The sequence below is a fragment of the Geotrypetes seraphini genome, chromosome 4 (assembly GCF_902459505.1).
Source record: "Geotrypetes seraphini chromosome 4, aGeoSer1.1, whole genome shotgun sequence".
In the NCBI taxonomy this organism is placed as follows: Eukaryota; Metazoa; Chordata; class Amphibia; order Gymnophiona; family Dermophiidae; genus Geotrypetes; species Geotrypetes seraphini.
In genome coordinates, this window is record NC_047087.1 from 188474518 (window position 1) to 188501980 (window position 27463).

The following is a 27463-nucleotide window of genomic DNA, read 5'->3' on the forward strand; positions in this document are numbered from 1 at the left end:
TTGAATTTCCCCTATTCCAGAGATTTGCACTGGGCAGGACTTAGCAGATTTGGGTGATCGTCTGCGGGACTGGTTCCAGCTGCTTCATGAGAACTCCAAGCAAAACAACTCAGGGAGCAGTGCCAATAATCCAGCAATAGGTATGACAAGTAGACTGTAAGCTCTGTGTAATTAGGACTCATTATGAGAATGCTGCATCACCAGTGAGAATGCTGTGATCTTTTGGATCTAATGGCCTAGATGTTTCTTCTTTCTATGTGATCTAACTTGATGGATGCAGGAATTCCTCAACTTTGGAATCAGCTTCCAGAGCAGATTAGAGCTTTGCAAGACTTAAAATGCTGTAAAAGTTCTTTAAAAACATTTCTGTTTAAAGAAGTGTTTAATTACTGATTCATCTAATTACAGTATGTCTATTCTTTTAAAGGGTTTTTTGATTTAAGATGATTCTAAAAGATTTGCTTTTTTATTTTTGTTTAAACCTTTTTTTATTAGTAAACAGATACAATCATAACAAAGTCAAAAGCACAAGTCAAGTTTTACAGTACAATAGTATCTACCCACCATGGAGGACTGTACTCTTGTATCCTCCACAGATACACCAAGACACCAGGACCCCAACCCAGAACCCCTCCCAAACCCACCCACCCCCACCATTCCTCCCCCAGACCCCTCACCCCACCTGAAACAGTGCACAGACTGGTTCCAGAACTTATACAGGTATGGTAGTATACAATTGAAGTCTATTCAAAATACGGCTATGACTCTGGAGACAGAATGTTCAAATATGGAGTCCAGGTGTTAAAGTCTCTGCTCCGTCTTCGAGAAGAATAAGCCAAATGAGTTTCCCAGCCTATCAGCTCATGTAGCTGATTCCTCCAATACCAAAAGGAGGGTGGCTTGGGAGACAGCCAACAATTCAAGATACTTTTCTTTCCCAAAATATAACATTTACTGAGAAACAATTTTTCTGTAGAAGTATACATAGAGAGCAGGGAGAAATGAGCAAAAAACATAGAAAGCGCTGAAACAGGAACAGGCACCCGGAGGAGCGCCCATAAAAAGGACGCCAGGGCCTTCCAAAAATCCTGGATCCCCTCACAACTCCAGAGACCATGGAAATAAGAATTCACCTCAACAGAGCAACACCCACATAATTGAGTGTCAACACATCCTAGATAATAGGCTTGACTTTGGGAAACATAAGCTCTCAGGACTGTGTGGTAGTGACATTCCCGCAAGTCAGCACCATATACCAGGCCTGCCGTGTGTTTCAACCCTCCTAGTAAAAAATCCCCTCTAAGGTCCCTCCACAAGTTACACTGCCAGGCCTCCAAAATGGAAAGAAAAGCCCTAGGCGGACCAAGAGCCATAATCTGTTTATGAAAATAAGAGATTGAGACTCTGGTCTCCGGATCCCAAAATCCCCCCCCCCCCGAAGGAGCCCCCTGGGAGTGAGCCCACATAATGCCACAATTGACAATAGATGAAAGGAAGTCCAGGCCCAGGGATTCCCCGCTGTACCAGGTCATCACAAGGAAGAAGGGTCCTATCATCCTGCAGAACATGCATCAATTGTTCAACTCCCTGAGCCCACCATCCACTAAAAACTGAAGGGCCAACCCCCGGAGGAAAAAACTAGGTTCCCTACCAAGGGCAGCAGAACACTCACATGAGAATCCTGATTCCACAACTGGAGAATCCTCTGCCATACCATCCATAAAGGCTTAAAAAGAACACTACTCCGGCACGGGCGCGGCAGCACTTCCAATGGGGCATGAAGGAGATAAAGAAGATGAAGAGGATAGAAATAGTCCCGCTCCAGAGAAATATCGGTGTATAAGGAACAAAGAGGCCTGATTGTACGCTAGGATGTCAGGCACACCTAAACCACCCCGAACAGTAGGACCTACTAACAAAGACCAACGCAATTTAGATCTCCCTCACAACAAAACCTGGATAAAGGGAATACAAGGCCCTCATGTTCTTCTGCAATAAAGACAAGGGAAGAGTTTGAAGAACAAAGAGCCACTTTGGGAATAGAACCATACAAAAAAGGTAGATCCTACCCAACAGGAAGAGCGGAAAATCTTGCAATTTAACCAGAAGCTGTTTGGTATCAACAAGTAGTTTATCTACATTAATACAATACAGTCGAGTCAGATCCATAGTCAGCCAGACCCCCGGATACCGAAAGGAAGACCCAGCCCAGCATAACAGGAAGTCTCCTCCCCTGCAAAGCCCCTTAAGAGAGTCCAAAGAAGCCAAGGCTTTCGACTTCCCCAAGTTCAGAGTAGCTTTTTCTATTTTTATATAATAGTGATGTTGTCTATTGTCTTTAGCGCAAAACTTGTCTATTGTCTTTAGATAAGATTGTATTGTTTTAAATTGTGTAGGTTGAGCTGGAATCCGCCTAGAAATGTTTTGAGAGAGCGAGATATAAATAATTAAATAAATATGTATGTTATACAGTGTAAAGCACCCTGGGTTAGAGCAATTTATAAATTTCAAACATAAAAAGTATGGGGTTGATATTCAGTTAGTGGCGGTCAACATTTTTCTGGCCACTGATGGTTTTATCCTTTATCGAGCCTGGTACCTGCATTGAATATCCAGGCATATGCTGCCAACTAACATTTATATGGTTAAGTGCAATATTCAGTGTTTAACCGCTTAAGGTGAACCACATAAAGATAGGTCTACTTTTTCTGTGGTTAAGTGCTGAATATTGGCACTTTACCGCCTAAATGCCAACTCCACCCCCTGGACCACCCACAAATTAGCTGGTTTCAGCTTAGACATTAAGAGGTTCAAAATCAAAATTTTGAAATGTCCAAAAACCAACCTAAGTTGGCACTTGGACATCCTAATAGTAGGGATATCCAAATGCCACTAATCAAACTCAACTTTCTGGACATGCAGCAGCACTTCTAAGCTGCTGTACATCTAGAGCATCCAGGCCAATCAGGGCCTTAGGTCCCTCCCAGTGCTTCCCAATATGCATTGGGAGGGAGAAGGCCCATCATTCGCAGCACATGGCCCTGCAGGCAAGAGGGAGTGGGCTTCCCTCCTTCTAAATTTATAGCGGAAGGTACTGGGGTGTCAGGTGATATGGGGGGGGGTGTTCCATGATGTTGGAGGTGTTGGGTGATGGGGGAGTTTCATGATGTTGGATGGTGTGGGGAGGGGTTGTCCAGGAATGTTGGGGGATGACGGGGGAGGGGTGTAGGGCTCTGCGGCTCAGCTGATCCTGGCAGGGGGAATCCCCATCAGCTGAGCCAGCAGGATTCTCCAAAACTAGCTCAGCTGATGGGGATTTCTCTGCCATGATCAGACAAGGTAGGTGGATACATCTACAAAACTTGCTTTTGTTCGTTTTTCATGGGGACATTTTTATTTTTGAAAATGGCCAAAAAAGATAAACGTCCTATGGACCACAACTTATATTTAGGTCATTTTCAAAAATAAAAGATAGACATCTGGCAGCTTTGAAAATGGATATTTTTTTCTCCTGGGTTAGTAGATGTCCTGCCCAAAACGTCCAACCTCAGACTTATACATCCTCTCAAAAATGCTCCTCTACTTGCGGATATTAAGTAGCACTATCTGGGTACCGCTGAATATTTGCGGTTGGTCATGGACAAGCAATTTTCATCAGCCAGGAACTTTCATGGCCATTTAAATCTTTTTGAATATCGACTCCTAAAATAATGATGGCACCTGATGACATGATGATTGACAACTGCTTGTGTAACTTTGATCTGAATCCAATAAAAAGCATGAGGCTGGAAGGGATTCTTTGAGACAGACCTGAGTTCTTAGCTGTGTATGTTCCCGACAGCTTATGTGATTATTATATTGATCCTTGTGTTGTGTATATGAAGTCTTTTCTATTTCTTAGCATTCCAGCTCGGGAGCTAAGGACCTTAGGTTGTCTGTGGTACTGGTTCTCTGGGTTTACATATGCATAAATAGAAAATAGTGTGAATAGTCATAAGAACATAAGAGTTGCCATATGAAGGTCTATCAACCCCAGTATCTTGTTTCTAACAGTGGCCAACCCAGTTCACAAGTACATGGCAAGAGCCCAAAAGAGTAAAATAGATTTTATACTGCTTATCCTTTAAATAAGCAGTGGATTTTTCCCAAGTCCATCTAAATCATGGCTTATGGACTTTTAGGAAATTATCCAAACCTACATATATTCCAGTCCAGCTTAATACTAGCTTCTTTGTTTATGCCATGTTTTCTGGGAAGAGTCTGAAAGGGGGATGTCCAGCAATCTAAAGAAATGTCCCATGTAGCGATTGGTATAGCTGAGTTCTTTCCATTGCTGGCCCCAGTGGCTCTCAGTGTCACAAGTCCACTGCTAAGTGATGACATCAGATATTTGTTTAATCAGCAAAATGTTAGTGCACAGAATCTCAGTGCTCATCACTCTGTAAGGCTGAATCACTTAGCTTTTGAATAGCGGTACTCCTCAGATCAAAGCATTACTTCTTAATGCTGTCACTGATTAAGACAGAGTGGGTGCAGTGTTTACTGCAAAAGTAGAGACGTGCCCACCATTTCTTCAGCTAGTAGTACTAGTAGCATGAATATTTCTGCGAAAGAATTTCACAGATTTCCTGGCAGCTGCTATTGCATATGTGTAAATACAATCCGCTTAATGTCTCACATGTTTATTTATTCCCTTGTCAATGGGGTAAAAAAAAGTAGCCAAATGTGAGTGTAATGTGTATGTTGTGTGAGAGACAGGTCACTAAGATCCTCTGTATTTTTAGCATTTCTTTCAGGCACTGTCTTATTGATCTATTTGTGAAGCATCTTACTAACTCAATCAAATCTAAGCCTTCTGATGCTGGTGGGTCCATATAGTATCCCATCTGAAATGTGGAATCCTCAAACTCTGAAAATTTTGCAGAGTGGTCCGAGTCACAGCTTTTTTTTGTTCATTCTTTGAGCAAGGTATATGGCAAGATCTGCTTATGATGCATTTGAATTATCTTCCAGAGCCTCAGCTATGTCAATGGCCATGAGATGTCTCTCATGGCTAAGAATCTCAGATATGGATTTCAATCTTCAGGACAGATTAGCTACCATTCCCTGCTTGGGAGATGAGCTTTTTGGAGACTATTGAAAATGCTACACAAAAGCTCACGGACCATGAGAAACATTGGGATGCTTCCTCGACTTCTAAATCTTTTAAGGCTTCTTCATATCAAAGGCGTTTTTCTTCAAAACAAGCTACTCCTCCTAGGCTGCAACATAAAAAACAGAAGCAACAGCGCCCTCAAAAATCTCAATCAGTAGCTCCTCCAAAGCCTGCTCAGTCATTTTGACGAGCTTCTAGAGAGCATAGCCACTGTTCCTCTTTCAGCTTCTTCCTCAACCCATCGGAGTTCAGCTCCTATTATATTATCACTGTTGGGAATTGATAACCACAGACCTCTGGGTTCTAAAAGTCATTTGAGAGGGATACTCTCTTCATTTCATCACCATGCCTCCAGATCCTCCTCCAAGAGAGTCTTCTTTCAACCCTCAGCAGATGTCCCTTCTTCTTCAGGAGATAGAATCTCTTCTTCTCAAAGCAATAGAAAAGGTTCCATCTCTCCAGAGGAATCGGGGGGGGGGGGGCTACTCCCGATATTTCTTCATCCCAAAGAAGACAGGAGGTCTACGTCCAATTTTAGACCTCAGGGACCTAAACAAGTTTCTAGTGAAGGAAAAGTTTTGTATGTTGTCCCTGGCAACTTTATATCCCCTCTTAGATCGTAACGACTGGCTATGCTCTCTAATCTGAAAGAAGCTTATACTCATATTCCAGTGCATCCGACCTCCAGAAAATTCCTCAGATTTCAGGTAGCATAGCACCATTATCAACACAGAGTCCTACCCTTTGGCCTTGCATCCTTTCCCAGAGTATTCACCAAGTGCCTGGTTGTAGTGGCAGCAGCGTTGTGGGCTCAGGGTTTCCAGGTATTTTCCTATCTGGACGATTGGCTGATCAAAGATCCAACCTCCCAAGGGGTGATGGCAGCGACTGGGTTGCCAATTCTCTTCCTTCAACGGTTGGGGTTCGAAATCAATTTACCCAAATCCCAACTTCAACCTTCTCAGAATATGCAATATATTGGAGCTCTGCTAGACACCATTTATCTCAGAGCGTTTCTCCCGCAACAAAGACAAATCAGACTTATCTTCCATCAATCTCAACCAGACAAATGATGGTCCTCCTAGGTTACATGGTTTCCACGGTGCATGTTACTCCATTTGCAAGACTTCATCTCAGGACGCCTCAATGGACTCTCGCATCTCAGTGGTCTCAAGTTCTTGGCCCACTGTCTCAAGACATTACAGTCACATCTTCACTTCAACAATCTCTGCAGTGGTAGATGAACTCTTCCAATCTTTCCAGAGGGTTTTTATTCCAAACAGCTCCACATCAGAAGGTTCTAACCACAGACTCATTTGGGGAGCTACATTTGGGGAGCTCATCTATACGGTCTTTGCACTCAAGGTCACTGGTCTACCCAGGATTAGCTTTGCCATATCAATCTCTTAGAACTCAGAGCGATTTACAATGCTCTCAAAGCATTTCAGCACATTGTGCCCAACCATGTTCTTCTAATCCACACAGACAATCAGGTGGCAATGTATTACATAAACAAGCAAGGCGGCACGGGCTCTCTCCTTCTTTGTCAAGAGGCCAGAAGATATGGAACTGGGCGATTGCTCGCAACATTTTTGAAAGCAGTATACATTCAAGGGGAACAAAATTCTTTCGCAGACAGACTCAGCAGTTTTCTTCAGCCACACAAGTGGATGCTCAACTCTGCAGTTCTGAATCACATATTCTCTCTCTGGGGGACTCCTCAGATAGACCTGTTTGTGTCCCCCCCAATCACAAGCTGCCCCAGTTTTGCTCCAGGCAGTACTCCCCAATGTCTGGAAGTGGATGTTTTTCTTCTGGATTGGACACAAGTTTCTCTGTGTGTTTCCTCCTATCCCTCTCATCCTCAAGACGCTTGTCAAGTTAAAACAGGAATCAGCCACAATGATTCTGATAGCTTCTCAGTGGCCCTGGCAACCCTGGTTCTCCCTTCTACTTCAACTCAGTATCAGGGAATCAATGCCTCTTCAGATTTTTCAATCTCTTCTCACATAGAGTCACGGATCTCTTCTGCATCCCAATCTTCAGTCTTTACACCTGACAGCTTGGTACCTCTTGGGCTGACATTGGCGGAAGTTCATCTTTCTCATCCTGTCAGACTTAGCTTAAAAGCCTCAGGAAAACCGTCTACAGAGGTCACGATTTTCCACTTGGTGTACTCTTCATCATGATGATGCTAAATCCACTTCTATATCTTCAGTATTGGATTATCTTCTACATCTATCCAACTCAGGTCTCGAGACCACTTCAATTAGAGTTCATCTCAATGCTATCAATGCTTTTCACAACCCGGTTGATGGTAAACCTCTAACTGCTCATCTTCTTGTGTCCAGATTCATGAAAGGACTTTTCATTGTCAAACCACCTCCAATAGTTTGGGATCTCAATGTTGTTCAATCTAGGCTTATGAAGCCTCCCTTTGAACCAACGTCTTGGCTCATCTTAAATACCTCACTTGGAAAGTAGTTTATCTCACCTCCTTTACATTTGCTCGAAGAGTAAGTGAACTTCAAGCACTGGTGGCAGATCTACCGTTCACAGTGTTTCATCATGACAAAGTTATGCTTTGCACTCATCCAAAGTTCCTTCCAAAAATAGTTACTGAATTCCATCTCAATCAATCCATTGTGCTTCCAGTGTTCTTTCCTAAGCCTCATTCTCATCCTGGAGAAACGGCTCTTCATACTTTGGGCTGTAAACAAGCTCTGGCTTATTAGAATTCAGCCACATAGAACATCTCCTCAACTTTTTGTCTCTTTTGATTCTAACAAGTTGGGACGTCCTATATCCAAAAGAACTATTTCTACATGGTTAGCGGCTTGTATCGCTTTCTGTTATGCTTAGGCTGGGCTACAACTAGGGAGTCACGTCACAGCCCATAAAGTCTGAGCTATGGCAGCTTCAGTTGCTTTTTTACGTTCCACTCCTATTGATAAGATCTGTAAAGCTGCTACTTGGTCCTCAGTTCATACATTCACATCTCACTACTGTCTGGAATCTTTTTCCAGATGGGTTGGTCACTTCAGCCAAGCATAATGTGACCATTTATTTTTTTCATCAAAACAGGACATCTATTAATATTTAGTCCTGCCCCCAATCCCGCCCTAGCCCCACCCCCAGCCCCGCCCCCAATTTCTTCCATTTATTTTCATGTACACACTATCTTATTAATTCATAATGGTAAACAAAAAATATTTTAAAAAACCACAAAGCACACTGTACGCAGAGAAAATGTTAATTATCATTTACGAGTTTCAGGGTTTTTTCAAAGATGTCAAGGCAGATTACTTTAAAATATGCAATGTCACCTCAGTAACTATAGAAAAATAGACAAATATAGGGCTCCTTTTACAAAGCCGCGCTAGCGGTTTAACACGTGTAATAGTGCGCGCTAAACCGCCGGCCGCGCTAGCCGCTACTGCCTCCTCTTGGGCAGGCGGTAGTTTTTCGGCCAGTGCGGAGGTTAGCGCGTGATTAAAGTCACGCTTGCTAAAGCCGCTAATGCGGCTTCGTAAAAGGAGCCCATAGTGTAAAATATAGGCAGCAGATATAAATTCTCAAAACAGACACATTTTGATCACTAAATTGATAATAAAATCATTTTTCCTACCTTTGTTGTCTGGTGATTTCATGAGTCTCTGTTTGCACTTCCTTCTGACTGCATCCAATCTTTCTTTCTTTTGCATCCAACATTTCTTTCACAATCCAGCCCCATCCCCTTTGGGTCCAGGTCTCTCTCTCTCTGTTTCCTCTGTTACCCTTCCCAGATCCAGTGTCATTTCTCCTTTCTACCTTTGTTCCAGGTCTCCCTCTCTCTCTCCCTCTGTTTGAACCTCCCATAGTCCTGCATCTGCCTCCTGTTTTTCCCTTTCGTCCAAGCCTTTTTCTCTGTAGTCTTTCTAATGTGCTTACAAACCCCCCTTTCTCTGCCTCTTTCTCTCCTTCCTCCCAGCAGATTTTAGCATATCTCTCTCCTCCTTTTTTCCCCTCAGATCTAGTATCTTTTGCCTTCCTCTTTTCCTCCTCCCAGTTCTGGTATCTGTCTCCTTTCCTTCCTCCCTGCTCTGGCATCTCTCTCTCCGCTCCCTTCCTCCTGTTATTCCCTGGTCTTCCTTCTCAATTTATTTTCTGCCTCTGTCTAAATTCTTTTTTTACTATTCAGTCCTCAATTTCCCTCTTTCACTGTGTCTACCTATAGCTTGCCACCTCTTTTCCTCACCCCTTCCAGTAATTAAATCTATCCTTTTCCCTCAATCCTGCATGTGCCCTTTTTTCTTTCTCCTCCCTACTTCCTTCCAGCATCTGCTCCCCCTGTCCCTCACACTTCCATTCAGCGGCTGTCCCTCCTCTCCCCCACACTTGCATTCAGTGTCTGTTTCCCTCTCTCTACCCCTTCCATCTACTGTTCACCCTCTGTTTCGCCCCTTCCATTCACTGCCCTTTCTGATCTTTCCATCCAGTGTCCGCCCTCTCTCTGTCTTCCATATGGCATCTTCCCTCTTTCTATGCTCCTTCCATAAACTATCTATCCTGTGCCACTTCTCTCCTGTGTACATGATTGATTTCAGCTCTGTCACCTCTCCATTTTTCTCTCTCTGTCACCACCCCCTCCCCTATGCTCTGGTATCTCTCTTTTCTCCTTTCTTTCCTTCCCACCCCATGGTCTGGCATCATCAGTGATGCGGCAGAGGGATTCACCGGCAGGAGAAAGCCGCGAAGTTGCCTGTTTAGCGTGCTATGGCTGCCAACGCTGCTGGAGGGAGATTTGTTGCTTGGTCATCTCGCTGGGAGGGTCGGCAGGGTTCACATGGGAGGGAGAGATAGGAGGGTCAGCGGGGCCCGAGCGATGATGCTGCCTCTGCTGAATCCAGGCTGCAATCTCCTTTTCCGTTGTCCCCACTCACAGCTTCGGGACGCCCTCTCTGAAAACGGGACATTTCGGCGTCCCAAAGCTGTAAGTGGGGACAACGGGACAGGGGATCTGAAAAAGGGACTGTTCCATTCAAAACAGGACTTAGGGTCACCTTAGCCAAGCAGTATTGCAAAATTTATTTTCTAAATGGCCAACACTCCCTCCATCCCATTCTAGTAGGCTAGGGAGTCCCACATGTGAGAATATGCTGCTTCCTTGTCCTGGGATAAAGTGCAGTTACTTACAGTTGTTATCCAGGGGCAGCAGGCAGATATTCTCACATCACACCCACCACCCCTGGTTGGCTTCTTAGCTTGCTTACGGAGCTGAGGTACCGCGAGCCTACGGCGGGCGGGTAGGCACTCGCGCATGTGCGGTGCGGGCAGTTTGCAAACTTTCTTAAGTTCTTAAAATGGCGATGCACTTTTAAAGTTGACCATACCAGGGCTCCGTGGATGACATCACCCACATGTGAGAATATCTGCCTGCTGTCCCTGGATAACACCTGTTACGGTAAGTAACTGTGCTTTTTTGCTCGAATCTTGTAGAGCGCTTTAAAATTTTTAATTTAATTGTCAGGGTCTTTGAGGATCCCTAGGACCTGATTTAAGGTGGTCCAAGTTTTAAAAAAATATTAGTTGGGGAGTTATGGGTACTTTTGCGTTTTGTGGTAAAATAGGCCCTCGAGATTATTTTTCTGTGTTGACAACAACGTATGTGGTAGCGAGAATTTTATTTTATCTTTTAAGGGTGACAGGTTGGATTTTAAATAATTATGATTAACCATTCCCCTTAACTGTATCATTGACATCCTGTTTGTCTTGGCTGTTTAGATTGTAAGCTCTTTCGAGCATGGACTGTTTGCTTCTTCTTTGTGATTCTGTACTGCGCTGCGTACGTCTGGTGGTAGTGCTATAGAAATAATTAATAGTTGTAGTAGTAATTTTATATATATATTTTTTAAATGTGCTATGTCTTTTAATTTTGATTATTAGTTTTTTTTATTTTGGAAAACCTGGATTGGACAGCCTGGAATGGGTTGTGAATTATTTCATTTGAATTGGAATGTGGTTTGTGTGTTTTATTTCTGTTTTGAAATTCTCCATTGATTTCTATGGAAAGTGGGGATTTCAAAATGGAGAATAGAATACACAAATTACTATGAGAACTTTGTTGAAGAAGCCTCCGATTGGTTGTAACGGGTCAGATGTTAGCAGCTGAACTTAGGTTGTTATGGTTATAGCTTGGTTTTCTTTCTGAGAGAGCTGTTGGGTGTGCAAACTCTATGGTTGTGTGTGTGCTTGCTCCTGCCAGAGGAAAGGAATTTTCTTTATTTAAAGTTTTATTGTTCACTTGGCAGTGCTGTACGATTAAGAGTGCCTGCAAGAATGTTAGAGGATTCATTCAGAATCAAATTCTATGTTGATTTTATATATAATAATAAAAAAAAACTGAGTAGTATATAGGAGCACATACTTAAATTTAAAGAATCATTTTAAAAGGTTTATATTCTATCTAATGCTGTTGAATGTGGAATGATTTAGGGCTCCTTTTACTAAGGTACGCTAGCGTTTTTAGCGTGCGCTACATTGCGCGCACGCTAACCCCTCACTATGCGCCAAAAACTAACTCCAGCTCAATGGAGGCGTTAGTGTCTAGCGTGCGTGTGCTAAAACCGCTAAGCTTAGTAAAAGGAGCCCTTAATGTGAGAGCAAATGGGAGCTTGTGAAAATCCTCTGCAGCCCCCAGACCAGCCAGAAGACATAGCTAGATAGGGAAGCAAGTGAAGTTCAGTTTAAGAGTAAATAGCAGGGGAACACTGATTTTATTTTATTTTCTATAGTGAGTAATGATACACAGTAAAAGTTACTTGTGCGCTTGTGAGGAACTCCAGCTTAACCACATACAGACAGAGCCGTGTTCTGCAAAATTTCTCGAGCATGAGGACATCACTGTGATGATATCATGTGCATGCGTGACATCATCACAACGACGTCTGCACACACCGAAGGCCTTCCAGACAGGCCCTGAGACACCAGAAGGAGATACCAGCAGGGAAGAGGGCCGTAGAAAAGTAGAGGTGCTGGCTCTGGCTGATTTTTCTACAGGACGTGCCTCTCGCCACGAGAGGCACGTCTGGTAGGCAGTCAGCCAGTGCCGGTGCCTCTCCTCCCCAATGTGCTATGGCATATCTGAAATCTCAGGAGGCACACAGTTTGCGATACACTGACATAGAGATAGGAAGATAGTTTTCTTTCCTATTTATTTAATTAAAGTTAGCAACAGGTACTTCAAAAGGAGAAAAAGATCTTGAAACTTTGAAGAAGAAGAATAGAATAAAGACCCCAACGAAACAGAAAAAAAACTACTGAAAGAGATAAACATTACAAGTGCATAATTACTACAACCTATTATTAAACTGAGGAATTTGACAACATATTGCATTGCACTTAAGATAACACAGTTAATGCAAAAAATATTAATATTTATACTTACCTGAAGAGCAAAACCAGATCAGCAGATTTACCTGAAAAATATTGAAGTTTGGAAAAGAATCAAATTCTTGCAACACTCATTGCAAAAAACTAATTTGAATAACTTAAATAAGAACTCATTATTAGATTTACTTATCTGATGTGGTGGATGGGTCTCTCCTATATCAAGGGGAGTATTGAATTTCTGTTGCCTGCTCCTGCAGGGTTTAAAAAACAACAATAACATGTGAAATTCATTTGAATTTAAATATTTAAAGATGTTATTCTTTGTGAAGTACTAATGAGATTTAATGTGCAATTTTAAAATAAGGTAACTTATTGATTTTAAACTGGTTTTTTAACCTGCGAGCACACATTTTAAACTAATATTTTTAATCAATCTTTTTAGAATATAATTTTAAATAAAAAAGTGTTAATTTCAATAATCTCAATCTTTGGTTATTTTATTGAATAAAACTAAGAACATTAAAAATTTGTAACATCAAATTCAGGAGTGTCAGCTGATTGGAGGCAGTCGCTTCTATACTGGGCTACTATTTAAAATCAGCTTTCCCCTTTTCTTTAGTGTGGATTCCTTCACTGGATTAGTTATATGGGAAACCTTTGATAAATACATTGACCAGTCTAGGGGCATCCACATTTCAATGGACACAGAAATCCCCCTCCTCACATGAGTTAATAGAGCATTGAAATGTTGATCACCCATTTTACTGGTGTATCTTGTAATGGTGCAGCTGAATGTTTCCATGGGGGCAGTTTCTCCAAATGAGTTAGTTTTACGCATTCCATGACAGGAATGAACCTCACTCCTAAGCCAGGGTATGTGGAGTATGATCTCAATCTCTCAAATTTCCAATTTATTTCTCTCAAATTTCCTCAGTGTGCAATTCTATTTGGTTGCAAGTCACATTCTGAGCCATGCAGGTATGCCCTACAAATCTCAGACTCATTATGGTAATATGAAAATGTGCGTGGGACTCACTAGGTGATGGTGACACTGCTAGCTGACCTCGTATACTTTGGGCTGTTGAGATCAGCTGTGTTGCTTTCATTTGATTGTCTGTGACATTTCCACGGGCACTTATTAAGAACATAACATAAGAACATAAGCAGTGCCTCTGCGGGGTCAGATCAGAGGTCCATCGTGCCCAGCAGTACGCTCACGCGGCGGCCCAACAGGTCCAGGACCTGTGTAGCAATCCTTTACCTATACCCCTCTATCCCCTTTTCCTTCAGAAAATTGTCCAATCCCTTCTTGAACCCCAATACCGTACTCTGTCCTATTACGGCCTCTGGAAGCGCAATCCAGGTGTCCACCACCCGCCGGGTGAAGAAGAACTTCCTAGCATTGGTTTTGAATCTGTCCCCTTTCAACTTTTCCGAATGCCCTCTCGTTCTTGTAGTTTTCGAAAGTTTGAAGAATCTGTCCCTCTCCACTTTCTCTATGCCCTTCATGATCTTATAGATCTCAATTATATCCCCTCTAAGTCTCCTCTTCTCCAGGGAAAAGAGTCCCAGTTTCTCCAATCTTTCAGTGTATGAAAGGTTTTCCATACCTTTTATCAAACATGTCGCTCTCTTCTGAACCCTCTCTAGTATCGCCATATCCTTCTTAAGGTACGGCAACCAATATTGGACGCAGTACTCCAGATGCTGACGCACCATCACCCGATACAACGGCAGGATAACTTCTTTCGTTCTGGTTGTAATACCTTTCTTGATTATACCTAGCATTCTATTCGCCTTCTTAGAGGCCGCTGCGCACTGTGCCGACAGCTTCATTGTCTCGTCCACCATTACCCCCAAGTCCCTTTCTTGGGTACTCTCACCCAATAACAGCCCTCCCATCGTATAGCTGTACTTCGGGTTTCTGTTTCCTACATGCAAGACTTTACATTTCTCTACATTAAACTTCATCTGCCATCTCGTCACCCACTCTCCTAGTTTGTTCAGGTCCCTTTGTAACTCTTTGCAGTCCTCTTTAGTCCTAGCCCCACTAAATAGTTTGGTGTCGTCTGCGAATTTTATTATTTCGCACTTCGTCCCTGTTTCTAGATCATTTATAAATACATTGAATAGCAGCGGTTCGAGCACTGACCCCTGCGGAACACCACTCGTGACCCTCCTCTAGTCCGAGTAGTGGCCCTTCACTCCTACCCTCTGCTTCCTACCCGCCAATCAATTCCTGATCCATCTATGTACGTCTCCTTCCACCCCATGGTTCTTCAGTTTCCGAAGTAGGCGTTCATGGGGTACCTTGTCAAAGGCTTTTTGGAAATCTAAGTATACGATGTTTATGGGGTCCCCTTTGTCCATCCGCTTGTTAATTCTTTCGAAGAAGTGCAATAAGTTTGTTAGGCACGATCTTCTCTTGCAGAAGCCATGTTGGCTTGTTATCAGAAGCTTATTTCTTTCTAGATGCTCATCGATGCTGCCTTTTATCAGTGCTTCCACCATTTTCCCCGGAACCAAGGTCATACTTACCGGTCTGTAGTTCCTCGGGTCACCTCTTGATCCCTTTTTAAAGATGGGCGTAACATTGGCTATCTTCCAATCCTCTGGGATCACGCCTGTTTTCAGGGATAGATTACAAACTTGCTGTAGTAGTTCCTCTATTTCCTCCTTTAGTTCTTTCAGAACCCTAGGGTGGATTCCGTCCAGGCCTGGCGATTTGTCAGTTTTTAATTTTTCTATCTGCCTGTGTACGTCTTCGAGGCTTACTTCCATGGATGTTAATTTTTCTGCTTGGTCTCCTTTGAAGATTTGCTCAGGTTCCGGTATGTTTGATGTGTCCTCTTTTGTAAATACAGACGAAAAGAACATGTTTAGTCTTTCCGCCACTTCTTTCTCCTCCTTCACTACTCCCTTCCTGTCTCTGTCATCTAGCGGTCCCACCTCCTCCCTAGCCGGCTGCTTCCCTTTAACATATCTGAAGAACGGTTTGAAATTTCTTGCTTCCCTAGCTAGCCTCTCTTCATATTCTCTTTTGGCTTTTCTAACCACAAGGTGACATTCTTTTTGATACTTTCTGTTCTCTTTCCAGTTCTCCTCGGTTTTGCCCTTTTTCCATTTCCTGAATGAATTTTTCTTATCACTTATCGCTTTCTTCACTTCTTTAGTTATCCACTAGAGAATGACACGGTGACAAAATTCATCCCCGACCCCGCGGATAACCACGGATATCTTCATGTCATTCTTTAAGGAAAGAGGGAAGAATCAGAGTATGAATGGCCACAACCACTGACCCGCAAACTTTGCTTTGAAGAATGCTGGTGTAGAAGGACAGAGGATGAAATAGACACTAGACAATGACATGGGTTTATTTCCCACGGTTATCCGCGGAGACGGAAATGGTGATGAATTTTGTCACCGTGTCATTCTCTATTATCCACACCGGGTCTTTTGTTCAACTCTTTTTGCACCCTTTTCTGAATCTAGGGATATACAGATTTTGCGCCTCACTCACCGTGTCCTTGAATAAAGACCAGGCTTGCTCTACAGTCTGCCATTTCTTTGAGCTGTTCCTAAGTTTCTTCCTTACCATTGTCCTCATTGCTTCGTAGTTTCCTTTTTTGAAATTAAAAGTTGTCGCTGTGGTTCTCTTTCCTTTCGGTGTTCGTACTTCAACTTTGAACTTGATCATATTATGATCGCTGTTTCCCAGCGGTCCCACTATTTCTACTTCCTTTGCCCATTTATGATTAGATCCAGAGTGGCATCCCCTCTCGTCGGTTCTCTGACAAGCTGCTCCATAAAGCAATCCTGTATAGCCTCCAGGAATCCGGTCTCCCTAGCGCATTTTGAGTTTCCAAGACTCCAGTCTATCCCGGGATAGTTGAAATCTCCCATAATAATCGTGTTACTGCTTTTGCATTCCCACTTTATCTCGGCTTCCATTTCTTCATCGAAAGCTTCGGTTTGCCCAGGTGGACGATAGTACAAGCCCATCTTTATCTCGGGCCCTTTCCTTCCCGGTATTTTAACCCATAGCGATTCCATTTTGTTGGTCATCGCTGCTGTGTCCACTCTGGTCGAGTGTATGCTTTCTTTTATGTATAGGGCTATTCCTCCTTCTTTCTGACCTGACCTGTCTTGGCGATAGAGTTTGTACCCCGGCAGTGCTGTATCCCATTTGTTTTCTTCATTCCACCATGTTTCAGAGACCCCAATGATGTCTAGATTCTCAGTTTTGGCAATGACTTCTAATCTAGTATATATTCAATTTAAATCCTGGTATGTTTTTGTTTTCATTTCCTTTCTCTGTGCTTGGATCTGCTTCATTGATTTTGGTTCTGTGGCATTTCCACAGGATACTTATGAATTGCTGGAAACCAGGACAAGATTAGTTCTTTGGTGCGTTTTAGGCAAACAAGTGCATTGGGGGCCCCCAGCGAAAACAAAAAAAAAACTCTGTGGAGTGACGATGTTCCTAAATGGACTTTATTTGAAAGAGTCAAAGTTACACCAAAATCATCCACTTAAAATAATTTCATCCACATAAAAATAGGTTATCCACATAATAGCCTTAAAGGACCTAGTCCGCTAGGGATACAGGGCCCAACACGGTCTGCATTTTGACAAAAAGTCTTCTTCAGGGGTCCCTGGGGGTCCTATAAAGGTGAATACGTGGGAAACAATTGTGTGGTGAACCGGAAGTGAGACACTGCTTGCGTTTGCAATAGAAAGTCCATTTAGGAACATCGTCACTCCACAGAGTTTTTTGGGTTTTTGGTTTTTTTTTTTTTGTTTTCTCTGGATTTTCTTCTCTGTGGATATCTTGGGGTCAATTCCTTTTGTTTTTTGTGGGCCCCCAGCACAGCATATATTCATTTTAAAATTCTCACAAATTGGATTCCATAGGATTCTGACTGCAGAAGAAAAGTAGTAGAAGGGAAAGCAGCAGGGAAGAGGTGCTGCTGAGTGAGGCCTTCTGCAGATTGGAAGGAATAATCCAAATCATAGTTACCAGATGCTAGGGTCCACCTTAGGGGTCAGTGCCCAAGAAAAAGATCTAGGTGTCATTGTAAACAATACACTGAAACCTTCCATCCAGTATGAGATAGCACCCAAAAAAGCTAGGAATTATTAGGAAAGGGATGGTAAATAAGACTAAGAATATTATAATGCCTCCATATTGCTCCATGGTACAACCTCATTAAGTACTGCGTTCAATTCTGTCTTGAAATAGGGACACTGGATCATCTGTTCTATTGTCCCTTGATACTCAAATTTTTGGAAGTCTATATGAGGTAAAATCAATATGATATTGGAAGCTTCAAATCCATTGTCATATGACATTGTATTATTCGGGACTCTGTTAAAACCTAAGAGTCCAATTAATGCAAGTAAGAATAGATTACTTTTGATTATGACAGGAGTAGCTAGGCAGATAATTACAAAAAACTGGAAAAATTGGGATAGACCAAATTTATAAATATGAGTGAATGCACTCGGAACAATTGGGCCACTATAACAAAATTAAAGAAATTTGGGGGTCCGTTAGCAAAGTTTATAAATAATTGATCTCTAGTATAAGCCTATGATTTCTGAATTAATTTTACACACACCCATGGAGTGTGGGAGGAGGGAAAGGGGGGGGTGATATGTAATTATATTATTATTTGTTAGATATAAGTGCTGATTATTGTATCATTTGTTCATATGTTCTATTGCACTTTATGTTTGTTTTTGAAACTAATAAAGATTAAAAAAAAAAAAAATTCTGTCACCACATCTCAAAAAAGATATAGCGGAATTAGAAATAGTTAAAAGAAGAGAAACCAAGATAAAGGAGATAAAACTCCTCTTGTGTGAGGAAAGACTGAAGAGGTTGGGGCTCCTCAGCTTGGAAGAGCTGACTGAGGGGAGATATGATTGAGTGGTATAGAATGGGTACAAAAGAATCGATTTTTTTACTCCATCAAAAATTACAGAGGGCCATTTTCGATAGGATGTCTAAGTCCAGCTTTGGACATTTCCCACAAGATGTCCAAAGTCAGGGGCAGAGAAACGTCCATTTGCAAAACTGCTAAACGTACAAATTCTTTTTTGAAAATCATCTATCTAGACGTCTTGGCCACCAGGACATCCAAACTTAGGACGCCTAACTTTAGTCACCATTCCCAACCACAAAAACATCTAAGTTCAAAATGTCCAAATCCAGACCATTTGGACATGGGAGGGGATGCATTATAATGGACTGGCCACAAAGACATGCCAATAGAGCAGTGGGGCACCTTAGATGGCACTACTTTAAACTTCATATAAAGGGTGTCAGAAGTACATCTCAGCATAACCCTCTTATATTGTATGGTGAGCCCTCCAACCCCCCCCAAACTTACTATACCCACTTGTCTACCACCCCAATAGCTCTTATGGCTGCAGGTGGCACCTATTTGGCAGTATAGTAGGAGTTTGGTGGGTTTTGCTGAGCTTACACTTTCCACAATAAATGTAGTGGTTAGAGTGGTTTATAGGCCTGGGTCCTCCTCTCTGTGGTTCACTAGCCCACCCACTAGGCTACTTAAGAGACTTGTGTGCAGATCTACTAAACTTTCCCATACCAGGTGCTGCTGTTTTAGAGACAGGTATATCCTTTTCATTCAGATCTTTGTGGGGTGGAAAAGGGTTAGTGATCACTGGGGGAGTGGGGGGGGGGGGGAGGTCATTACCTAATCCCTCCAATGATCATCTGGTCAGTTTGGGTACCTTTTTGGCACTTAGAGATTCTTTTAAAACATGTCTAGCTTCAGATTTCTACATAGACGGGTTTAAAAAAAGGTTTGGACAAGTTCCTGGAGAAAAAGTCCATAGTCTGCTATTGAGGCAGACATGTGTAGCGGCATAGCGAGGGAGGTTGGTGCCCAGTGCAGTGGCACCCAGCATCGCTGAGCTGTGCACCCCTTACTCTTCACTACCCTGCCGTGCACCTCTGCATATCTCTTGAAATGTTCATTATCATGAGCATCATCTTCCACCTGCTGCTTATGATGGCCTTGGCTCCCTTCTGATGTCACGTCCTGGTCCAGTGATGTCAGAAGGGAGCTGAGGCTGGTGCAAGCAGCAGGTTGAAGATCCTGCTTGCACCGGTGAACATTTAAAGAGGTATATGGAGGGAGCAGAGAGGAGGAAAAGCTTCTGTGCCCCCACAAAGACAGTGCCTGGGCTGAAACGCCCCCACCCACCCTTACTATGCCACTGGACAAGGATAAGCCAATGCTTGCCCTGGGATTGGTAGCATGAATGTTGTTAATATTTGGGTTTTTGACAGGTACTTGTGACCTGGATTGGCCACTGTGGAAACAGGATACTGGGCTAGACGGACCATTGGTCTGACCCAGTATGGTTATTCTTATGTTTAGTACCCAGTGGGGGAACAAATCTGCCTTGGCAGCCACTGAATTAGCACATCAGAGAAGGTACCTCCTAAAAACTTGGCCTCTAGGCACTTGCCTAGTTTACCTATGCCTTAATGATAAGTAGTAGTAATCCTGCATTGGTGATATCCGTCATTGCTGTTTTTTAATGTGTATTCTAAACTGCTGATTGACCTATCTCTCTCTCTCTCTCTCTCTCTCTCTCTCTCTTCACCCTTTCCACCCTCTGTTTCTCTTTCTTTTTGTATCTCTGCTTTTCACCTCTTTCTTTACTTCTTTCCCTTTCTTTCCCCCCTTCCTTCCCCCCCCCCCCCCCCGGACCTCTTTCTTTCTGTAGTGTTGGATAAGAGCCTGGTAGCCAGTTGCAAGGACTCTATAGGCTGGATGTTTTCTAAGCTGGACACAAACACAGATCTGTTCCTGGACCAGGCTGAGCTGGCTGCCATTAATCTGGACAAGTATGAGATCTGCATCCGACCCTTCTTCAACTCTTGTGATGCGTACAGGGATGGGCGTGTATCCACAGCAGAGTGGTGCTTCTGCTTCTGGCGCGAGAGTATGTAACACTGCCTGAGATCAATTCCATACAATTGAATTAGTTATTTCTGCTATTAGATGGAAATTAATAAAAAATAAGAGTAAAAAGAGGATGAATACTCAGAGAGGGGGGGGTGGGTTTGGGGGAAAGGGAGCAATACAGGCAGTCCCCGGGTTAAGAATGAGCTCACAGCTGACAAAAGGGCTAACTGTAATGCACAACCACACACTGTTCTTAATGTGACCATGCATCATTCCTGAATCTGCTGCAGGAGAAGTGTAGGAGTCTATGCCACTTGAAATATTGCTCAGTGAAATCAAATGAAGCCGCAAATGCGTTCTTAAGTATGAGTCATACTTAAGTCGGGTGTCTGTAACTCGGGGACTGCATGTACTGGAAAGGGAACATAGGTTGTATGCAAGGAGAGGATGTTAGTAAATCTATTAGTAGATCTCTTTCATGATCTTTTTAGCATTGAGCTCCTACCTCTCAATGCCAGATGAAGAAAAAGACTAGCTAAAAAACAATAATGTGCTTTCATGATCTCTGTTACGAAAGACTTCAAAGTCTGCCTAACCATGCCATCTACTATCTCCTCCTCTCCCTTAGATATTCAACATTCTTGTCCCAAGCTTTCTTGAATTCAGATACACTTTTTGTTTCTATCACCTGCACTGGGAGGCGTTCCAAGCATTCACCATGCTTTCCTTGAAAAAGTATTACTGAGGTTATTTCTGAATCCATCCTCTTTCACCTTAATCATATGCCCCCTCATTCCAGAGTTTACTTTCAGTTGAAAGAGACTCACCTCGTGCACATTTATGTGACATAGATATTTAAATGTCTCTATCATATCTCCCCTCTCCCACCTTATCTCCCCTCTCCCACCTTTCCTCCAAAGTATACATATTGAGATCCTTCTGTCTATCCCCATACGATTTATGACAAGGACCACCAGCCATTTTAGTAGCCTTCCTCTGGACTGATTCCATCCTGTTTATATCTTTTTGAAGGTGTGGTCATCAGAATTGTACACAGTATTCTAAATGAGGTCTCACCACAGGAGCATCATTACCTCCTTTGTCCTACTGGCTTTTTCTCCCTATGCACCCAAGCATCCTTCTAGCTTTCGCTGTCGTCTTCACCTTTTCAACCTGTTTGGCCACCATCACATACTATCACAAACAAGTCTCACTCCTCTTTTGTGCACAAATGTTCTTCACCTCCTAAACTGTACCATTCCCTCGGGTTATTGCAGCCCATATGTATGACCTTGCATTTCATATCATTAAGTTTTAGCTGCCAAATTCCAGACCATTCTGCAAGCTTCGCTAGATCCGTTTTTGTGTTATGTACACCATCAGGGATGTTTACCTTATTGCATATTTTGGTATCATGCACAAAAATCTTACTAGACAGCCCTTTAGCAATATTGCTTACAAAAATATTAAAAAGAACAGGCCCAAAAACTGAACCTTGAGGCACACCACTCGTAACATCCCTTTCCTCAGGGGGATCTGTATTTACTACTACCCCCTGTTTCCTCCCACTCAACTGGTTCCTGACCCAGTCTGTCACTTTGAGGCCCATACTGAGGGCACTCGGTTTATTTATTAGATGTCTGTTGTGGCCACCGGGCCCTGGTTAGGCTGATAGCGCCCCTAGTGGACCACAGGATAACTGCTCCAGGTGCGCTACTCAATAGGAAGACCAGCCCTAAAGGACAAGATTCAAGAAACAGAAACAAAAAGAATCAGGAAACCAGTCACACATTCAATGCTGTATTTTCAATCCTTGCAGTATTCTTAGTCAGGATGGATTATTGCATAAGAGTTCAAAACAGAATAGCAAAAAACAAACAAAAACAAACAAAAACTTATAGCAGACTGGTGAGTCTGACCTCGGTTCCGGGGAAAATGGCGGAAGCACTGATAAAAGAAAACATCGATGAACATTTTGAAAAAAACGAACTTCTGATAACCAGCCAACATGGTTTCTGCAGGGGGAGATCGTGCCTGACTAACTTATTGCACTTCTTCGAGGGAATTAACAAACAGATGGACAGAGGAGACCCCATAGACATCATATGCCTAGATTTCCAGAAAGCCTTTGACAAGGTGCCTCATGAACGTCTACTCCGGAAACTGAAGAACCATGGGGTGGACAGAGACATGCATAGATGGATCAGAAACTGGTTAGAGGGTAGGAAACAGAGGGTAGAGGTGAAGGGCCACTACTCAGACTGGAGAAAGGTCACGAGTGGTGTTCCGCAGGGCTCGGTGCTCGGGCTGCTGCTTTTTAACATATTCATAAATGATCTAGAAACAGGGACGAAGTGCGAGATAATAAAATTTGCAGACGACACCAAACTATTTAGTGGAGCTCGGACAAAGGAGGACTGCGAAGAATTGCAAAGGGACTTGGACAAACTAAGGGAATGGGCAGAGAGATGGCAGATGAAGTTCAATGTTAAGAAGTGTAAAGTATTGCATGTGGGAAGCAGAAACCCGAGGTACAATTATACGATGGGAGGGATGTTATTGACTGAGAGTACCCAAGAAAGGGACTTGGGGGTAATGGTGGACATGACAATGAAGCCGACGGCACAGTGCACAGCGGCCGCTAAGAGAGCAAATAGAATGCTAGGTATAATCAAGAAGGGTATTACAACCAGAACGAAAGAAGTTATCCTGCCGCTGTACCGGGCAATGGTGCGTCCGCATCTTGAGTACTGCATTCAGTATTTGTCACCGTACCTTAAGAAGGATATGGCCTTACTCAAGAGAGTTCAGAGGAGAGCGACACGACCGATTAAGAGGATGGAAAGCCTTTCATACACTGAGAGATTGGAAAAACTGGGACTCTTTTCCCTGGAGAAGAGAAGACTTAGAGGGGATATGATAGAGACTTACAAGATCATGAAGGGCATAGAGAGAGTAGAGAGGGACAGATTCTTCAAACTTTCAGAAAATAAAAAAACAAGAGGGCATTCGGAAAAGTTGAAAGGGGACAAATTCAAAACGAATTCTAGGAAGTTCTTCTTTACACAATGTGTGGTGGACACCTGGAATGCACTTCCAGAGGACGTTATAGGGCAGAGTACGGTACTGGGGTTTAAGAAAGGATTGGACAAATTCCTGCTGGAAAAGGGGATAGAGGGGTCTAGATAGAGGTTTGCTGCACAGGTCCTGGACCTGTTGGGCCGCCGCGTGAGCGGACTGCTGGGCGCGATGGACCTCAGGTCTGACCCAGCAGAGGCATTTCTTATGTTCTTATGTTCTTAAAATCCTGGTCAGGAGTTCAGGATTTTCAAAAAAGTCACTGTGCCTTAGCAATCCAGCAAAGCCTACAGAAACTAGGCCTTACCTGGGCCTAGGCTTTACTCTGGCCCTCAAATCAGGCCTGTTCAGAATAGAGCACAAGTCCAGCTACCCTTAGCACATTACCATTCACTGAATAGCTTTTCAAAATAGAAAAGAAAATGTCCAGGAAGCCTTCAGCTCTTATCCTGAGCTGAGGCAGGAGGATTGTCACGTTTGTCTTCATTGCTAACAAAGCTTTCATATATTCCCACCCAAGGTCTTAACAAACTTCTCCCCACCAATTCTCGGTTCCATTGAATTCCTTCATTCAAAAAAATAAAATAAAATTCTTTAAGGCAAAGTATTGTCAGCCCAAAACCAAAACTGTTAGTGCATCAAACACAATAAGTACAAGAGCCCGACATGAGGCTACAGCACTGCTAGGGTTCATTCAGCCAAGCAAACAGAAAAAAACCCTCTATCTCACAATTCCTGGCCATAATGCACTGGTCACTCAGGAACTCCTAAACAGCAATGAGAAAAAAAACCCAACAAAACTGTTCATAGTAGTGGCTTCCAGCAGAAAAAAACAAGCATAGTTTTAAAGTCAGAAGGCTCTGCAAGCTACTCCAACCTCCATAGCTTCTACTGGTGTAAATACCTCCACACAGAATTCCATCTGTCCCTCCTGGGGTAGGGCTTCAACTTCCGAGCTTGAAACTATTTCATCTATTTCCATGAATTCCAGATGATTATTTTGCCCTGGGCTGGTTGACTGAGCAGTAGAGAGGGAACCATCCCTTCTCCTTGTCCTCTCTGACTGTGGAACAAACTCTGCTGGCTTTTCAGTATGAGAGCCATGACTCTCTGTGTGTCTACTCTGCTTTGAAGCTCTCCTGGGCTCCCCCTGTGGATGTCCGGGAAAGTGCAAGGCTTTCTAACAGGCATTTTGCCTGAACCTTATGTTGATAGGTTTGGAGACAAATCTTCCAGTGCTAAGCTGAGTCTCCATTTCCTCTACCTCAGAGCTTGAAGAGCCGCCTGTTATTACGGCCTTCAATAACTGACCTCACAGCAACCCAATATGCTGGTATAATTATTATATATTTTATTTAACAATCAATAACAGGTTACAAGAGCAAATCCTTTCAGCATATGGAGCTGACAGATAGTATACCTCAAGCGCTTGAGTATACCTGGATGTCTGTCTTGACTAAGGCTTCAAAAGGCTGTCTTTTTATACATTTCTTAACAGCCTGAAACCACATTGGCACATATTACGTATTTGATTATTATTGGACATACACAGTTTCTCATTTCATTAATTGGACAATATTTTTATTTTTTCTAAGTCATGTTGTGTGCGATATCCTCTGTTTACCAAAAGGTTCTATCTATTTCCCCTACAAATATTTTTCTAATATCAAAGTTCCTCAATTTCTCTGAGTACGCCCCTTCCTCATTCGTACAGTAATGAATTAGGATTAGGATATGTAGTAGTTCCTCTCTGTGCCGGTAATTCTATCCTCATGAAATGGACTTCTCTATTTCAGCAGCTGTGTGCTGACTTCTGTATGAAGGATGGGTTCCGCTTGGCTTGGCCTTGCTAAGAGATAAGAGAGTTTGAGAACTATGTAATGCTTTAAAAGTTCTTTTCAGGCCTGTAAAAAGTATTGCCTTTTTCTTATTATTCTGGGGATTTCAGGGGGCTTTCCTCCTTTGGGAGGACGGGCAAAAAAATCAAATAAATAAATAAAAATATTCACCTGTACGCACCTGTACCGGCCTCTCTCCTCAAGCTATCAGAGAAAAGCTCATTTTCTGCATGGTTCTCCTCAGTGTACTTGGGGAACCTAGGCTGCTGAACTTTTCTGTGCTTGGGAATAACATTTCTGGCCTTAGTTCTGACTTTCCTGGGGGTTTTAAATGGGAACATTGTCAGGCACAGAGTCTGACTGGTCATACTGTGTGGAACAGTGTCAAAGGCTTTGCTAAAATCTAAATACACCACATCGAGCACACTCCCTCTATCCAATTCTCTGGTTGTCCATTCAAAGAAATTGATCAGATTTGTCTGCCAAGACCTGCCTTTAGTGAATCCATGTTGCCTTGGGTCCTTTAATCTATTGGTTAAGAAAGCAAATAGAATGATAGGAATTATCAGGAAAGGAATGGAAAACAAAGATGAAAATGTTATAATGCCCTTGTATCACTCTATGGTTCAGCCACAACTTGAATACTGTGTGATTGATGTTCTGGTTACCATATCTCAAAAAAGATATAGCGGAATTAGAAAAGGTACAGAGAAGGGCAACCGAAATGATAAAAAGATTAGGACAACTTCCCTATGAGGAGAGGCTAAATCGGCTAGGATTCTTCAGCTTGGAGAAAAGGCAGCTCAGGGGTGATATGATAGAGGTCTATAAAATACTGAGTGGAGTGGAAAGGATAGATGTGAATCTCTTGTTCACTCTTTCCAAATATATTAGGACTAGGGGGCATGTGATGAAGCTACTAAGTAAAACTAACTGAAGAAGTAAAACTAAAGATGTAAAACTAAAGATGTAAAACTAACTGAAGAAAATATTTTTTTACACAACGTGCAATTGAACTCTGGAATTCATTTCCGGAGAATGTATAAAATCAGTTAGCTTAGTGGGTTTTAAAAAGTCTTGGATAATTTCCTAAAAGAGAAGTCCATGTGCCATTATTGAGATGGCTTGTGGGAATCCACTGCTTATTCCTAGGATAAGCCACATAAAACCTGTTTTACTACTTGGGATCTAGCTAGGTACTTGGGACCTGGGTTGGCCACTATTAGAAACAGGATACTGGGCTTGATGGGCCTTCAGTATGTCCCAGTATGGCAATTCTTATGTTTGAAAGATCACTATTCTCTGTTTTAAAAGTATTTCCATTAATTTACTTATCACAGAAGTCAAACTTACTAGCCTGTAGTGTCCTGTCTCTTCCTTACTTCCACTTTTGTGGAGAGGGACCACATCTGCCCTTCTCCTGTCGTCTAATACCACTCCTGAGTCAAGAGAAGCATTGAAAAAGTCAGCTATTGGATCCATCTTTAGTTTAGCTAACTCCTTACAAACACAGTCCTCTAAAAATTGTTCATTGTCTATCACACCTCCATTCCAATTTGCATTTGTCTTTTGCAGCCTTGCTTCCGGCCTTTCAGCTAGAGCTGCCCGATTCAGGAAAAAAAATTTTGATTCGATTCAGCCTATTGAAATGATGATTCAATTAGATCTTCCTGCCCAATTGGTTGGTTTTTTTTTTTTTAAATATCCTGGTGGGATTATTTTATAGTCTCTTTACCCCTTTTATAGCCTCTTCACCCCCTTTGCCTTCTCCTAACCACACTGGCGCCGTGGTGTAAACAAAATAAAGAAACAAAAAAGACTTTTCCTCTCTGTTAAATCCTAGCTCACGTTTGCGGTCTAACACCAGCTTTGGCAAGGTAAACGTTTCAAATCTGACATATTGTAATCACAAAACAGAAAATACAATTAGTTTTTCTACCTTTTGTGTCTGGTCATTATTCAAATCTTGTTGATCCCAGGCTCTGGTTGTCTTTTGATAGCTTGCTTGCCAGGGTCTCCTTCTTTCTCCATGCTAACCATCCATCTGCCATCTCTGTCCTCCCCTTCCATTT

The 27463-nt window shown here is 42.6% G+C and overlaps 1 protein-coding gene across 4 annotated transcripts in view; it reads left to right on the top strand.

The window, feature by feature from the left end:
* Window positions 1–27463, top strand: part of SPOCK2 (SPARC (osteonectin), cwcv and kazal like domains proteoglycan 2) — a 285541-nt gene that overhangs the window by 211764 nt on the left and 46314 nt on the right. For all 4 annotated transcript variants that reach the window (XM_033943705.1, XM_033943707.1, XM_033943708.1 and 1 more), the window contains 2 exons: window positions 21–140; window positions 20294–20512. In XM_033943705.1, the coding sequence (XP_033799596.1) occupies window positions 21–140; window positions 20294–20512 (339 nt within the window). The remainder of the gene's footprint in view (window positions 1–20; window positions 141–20293; window positions 20513–27463) is intronic.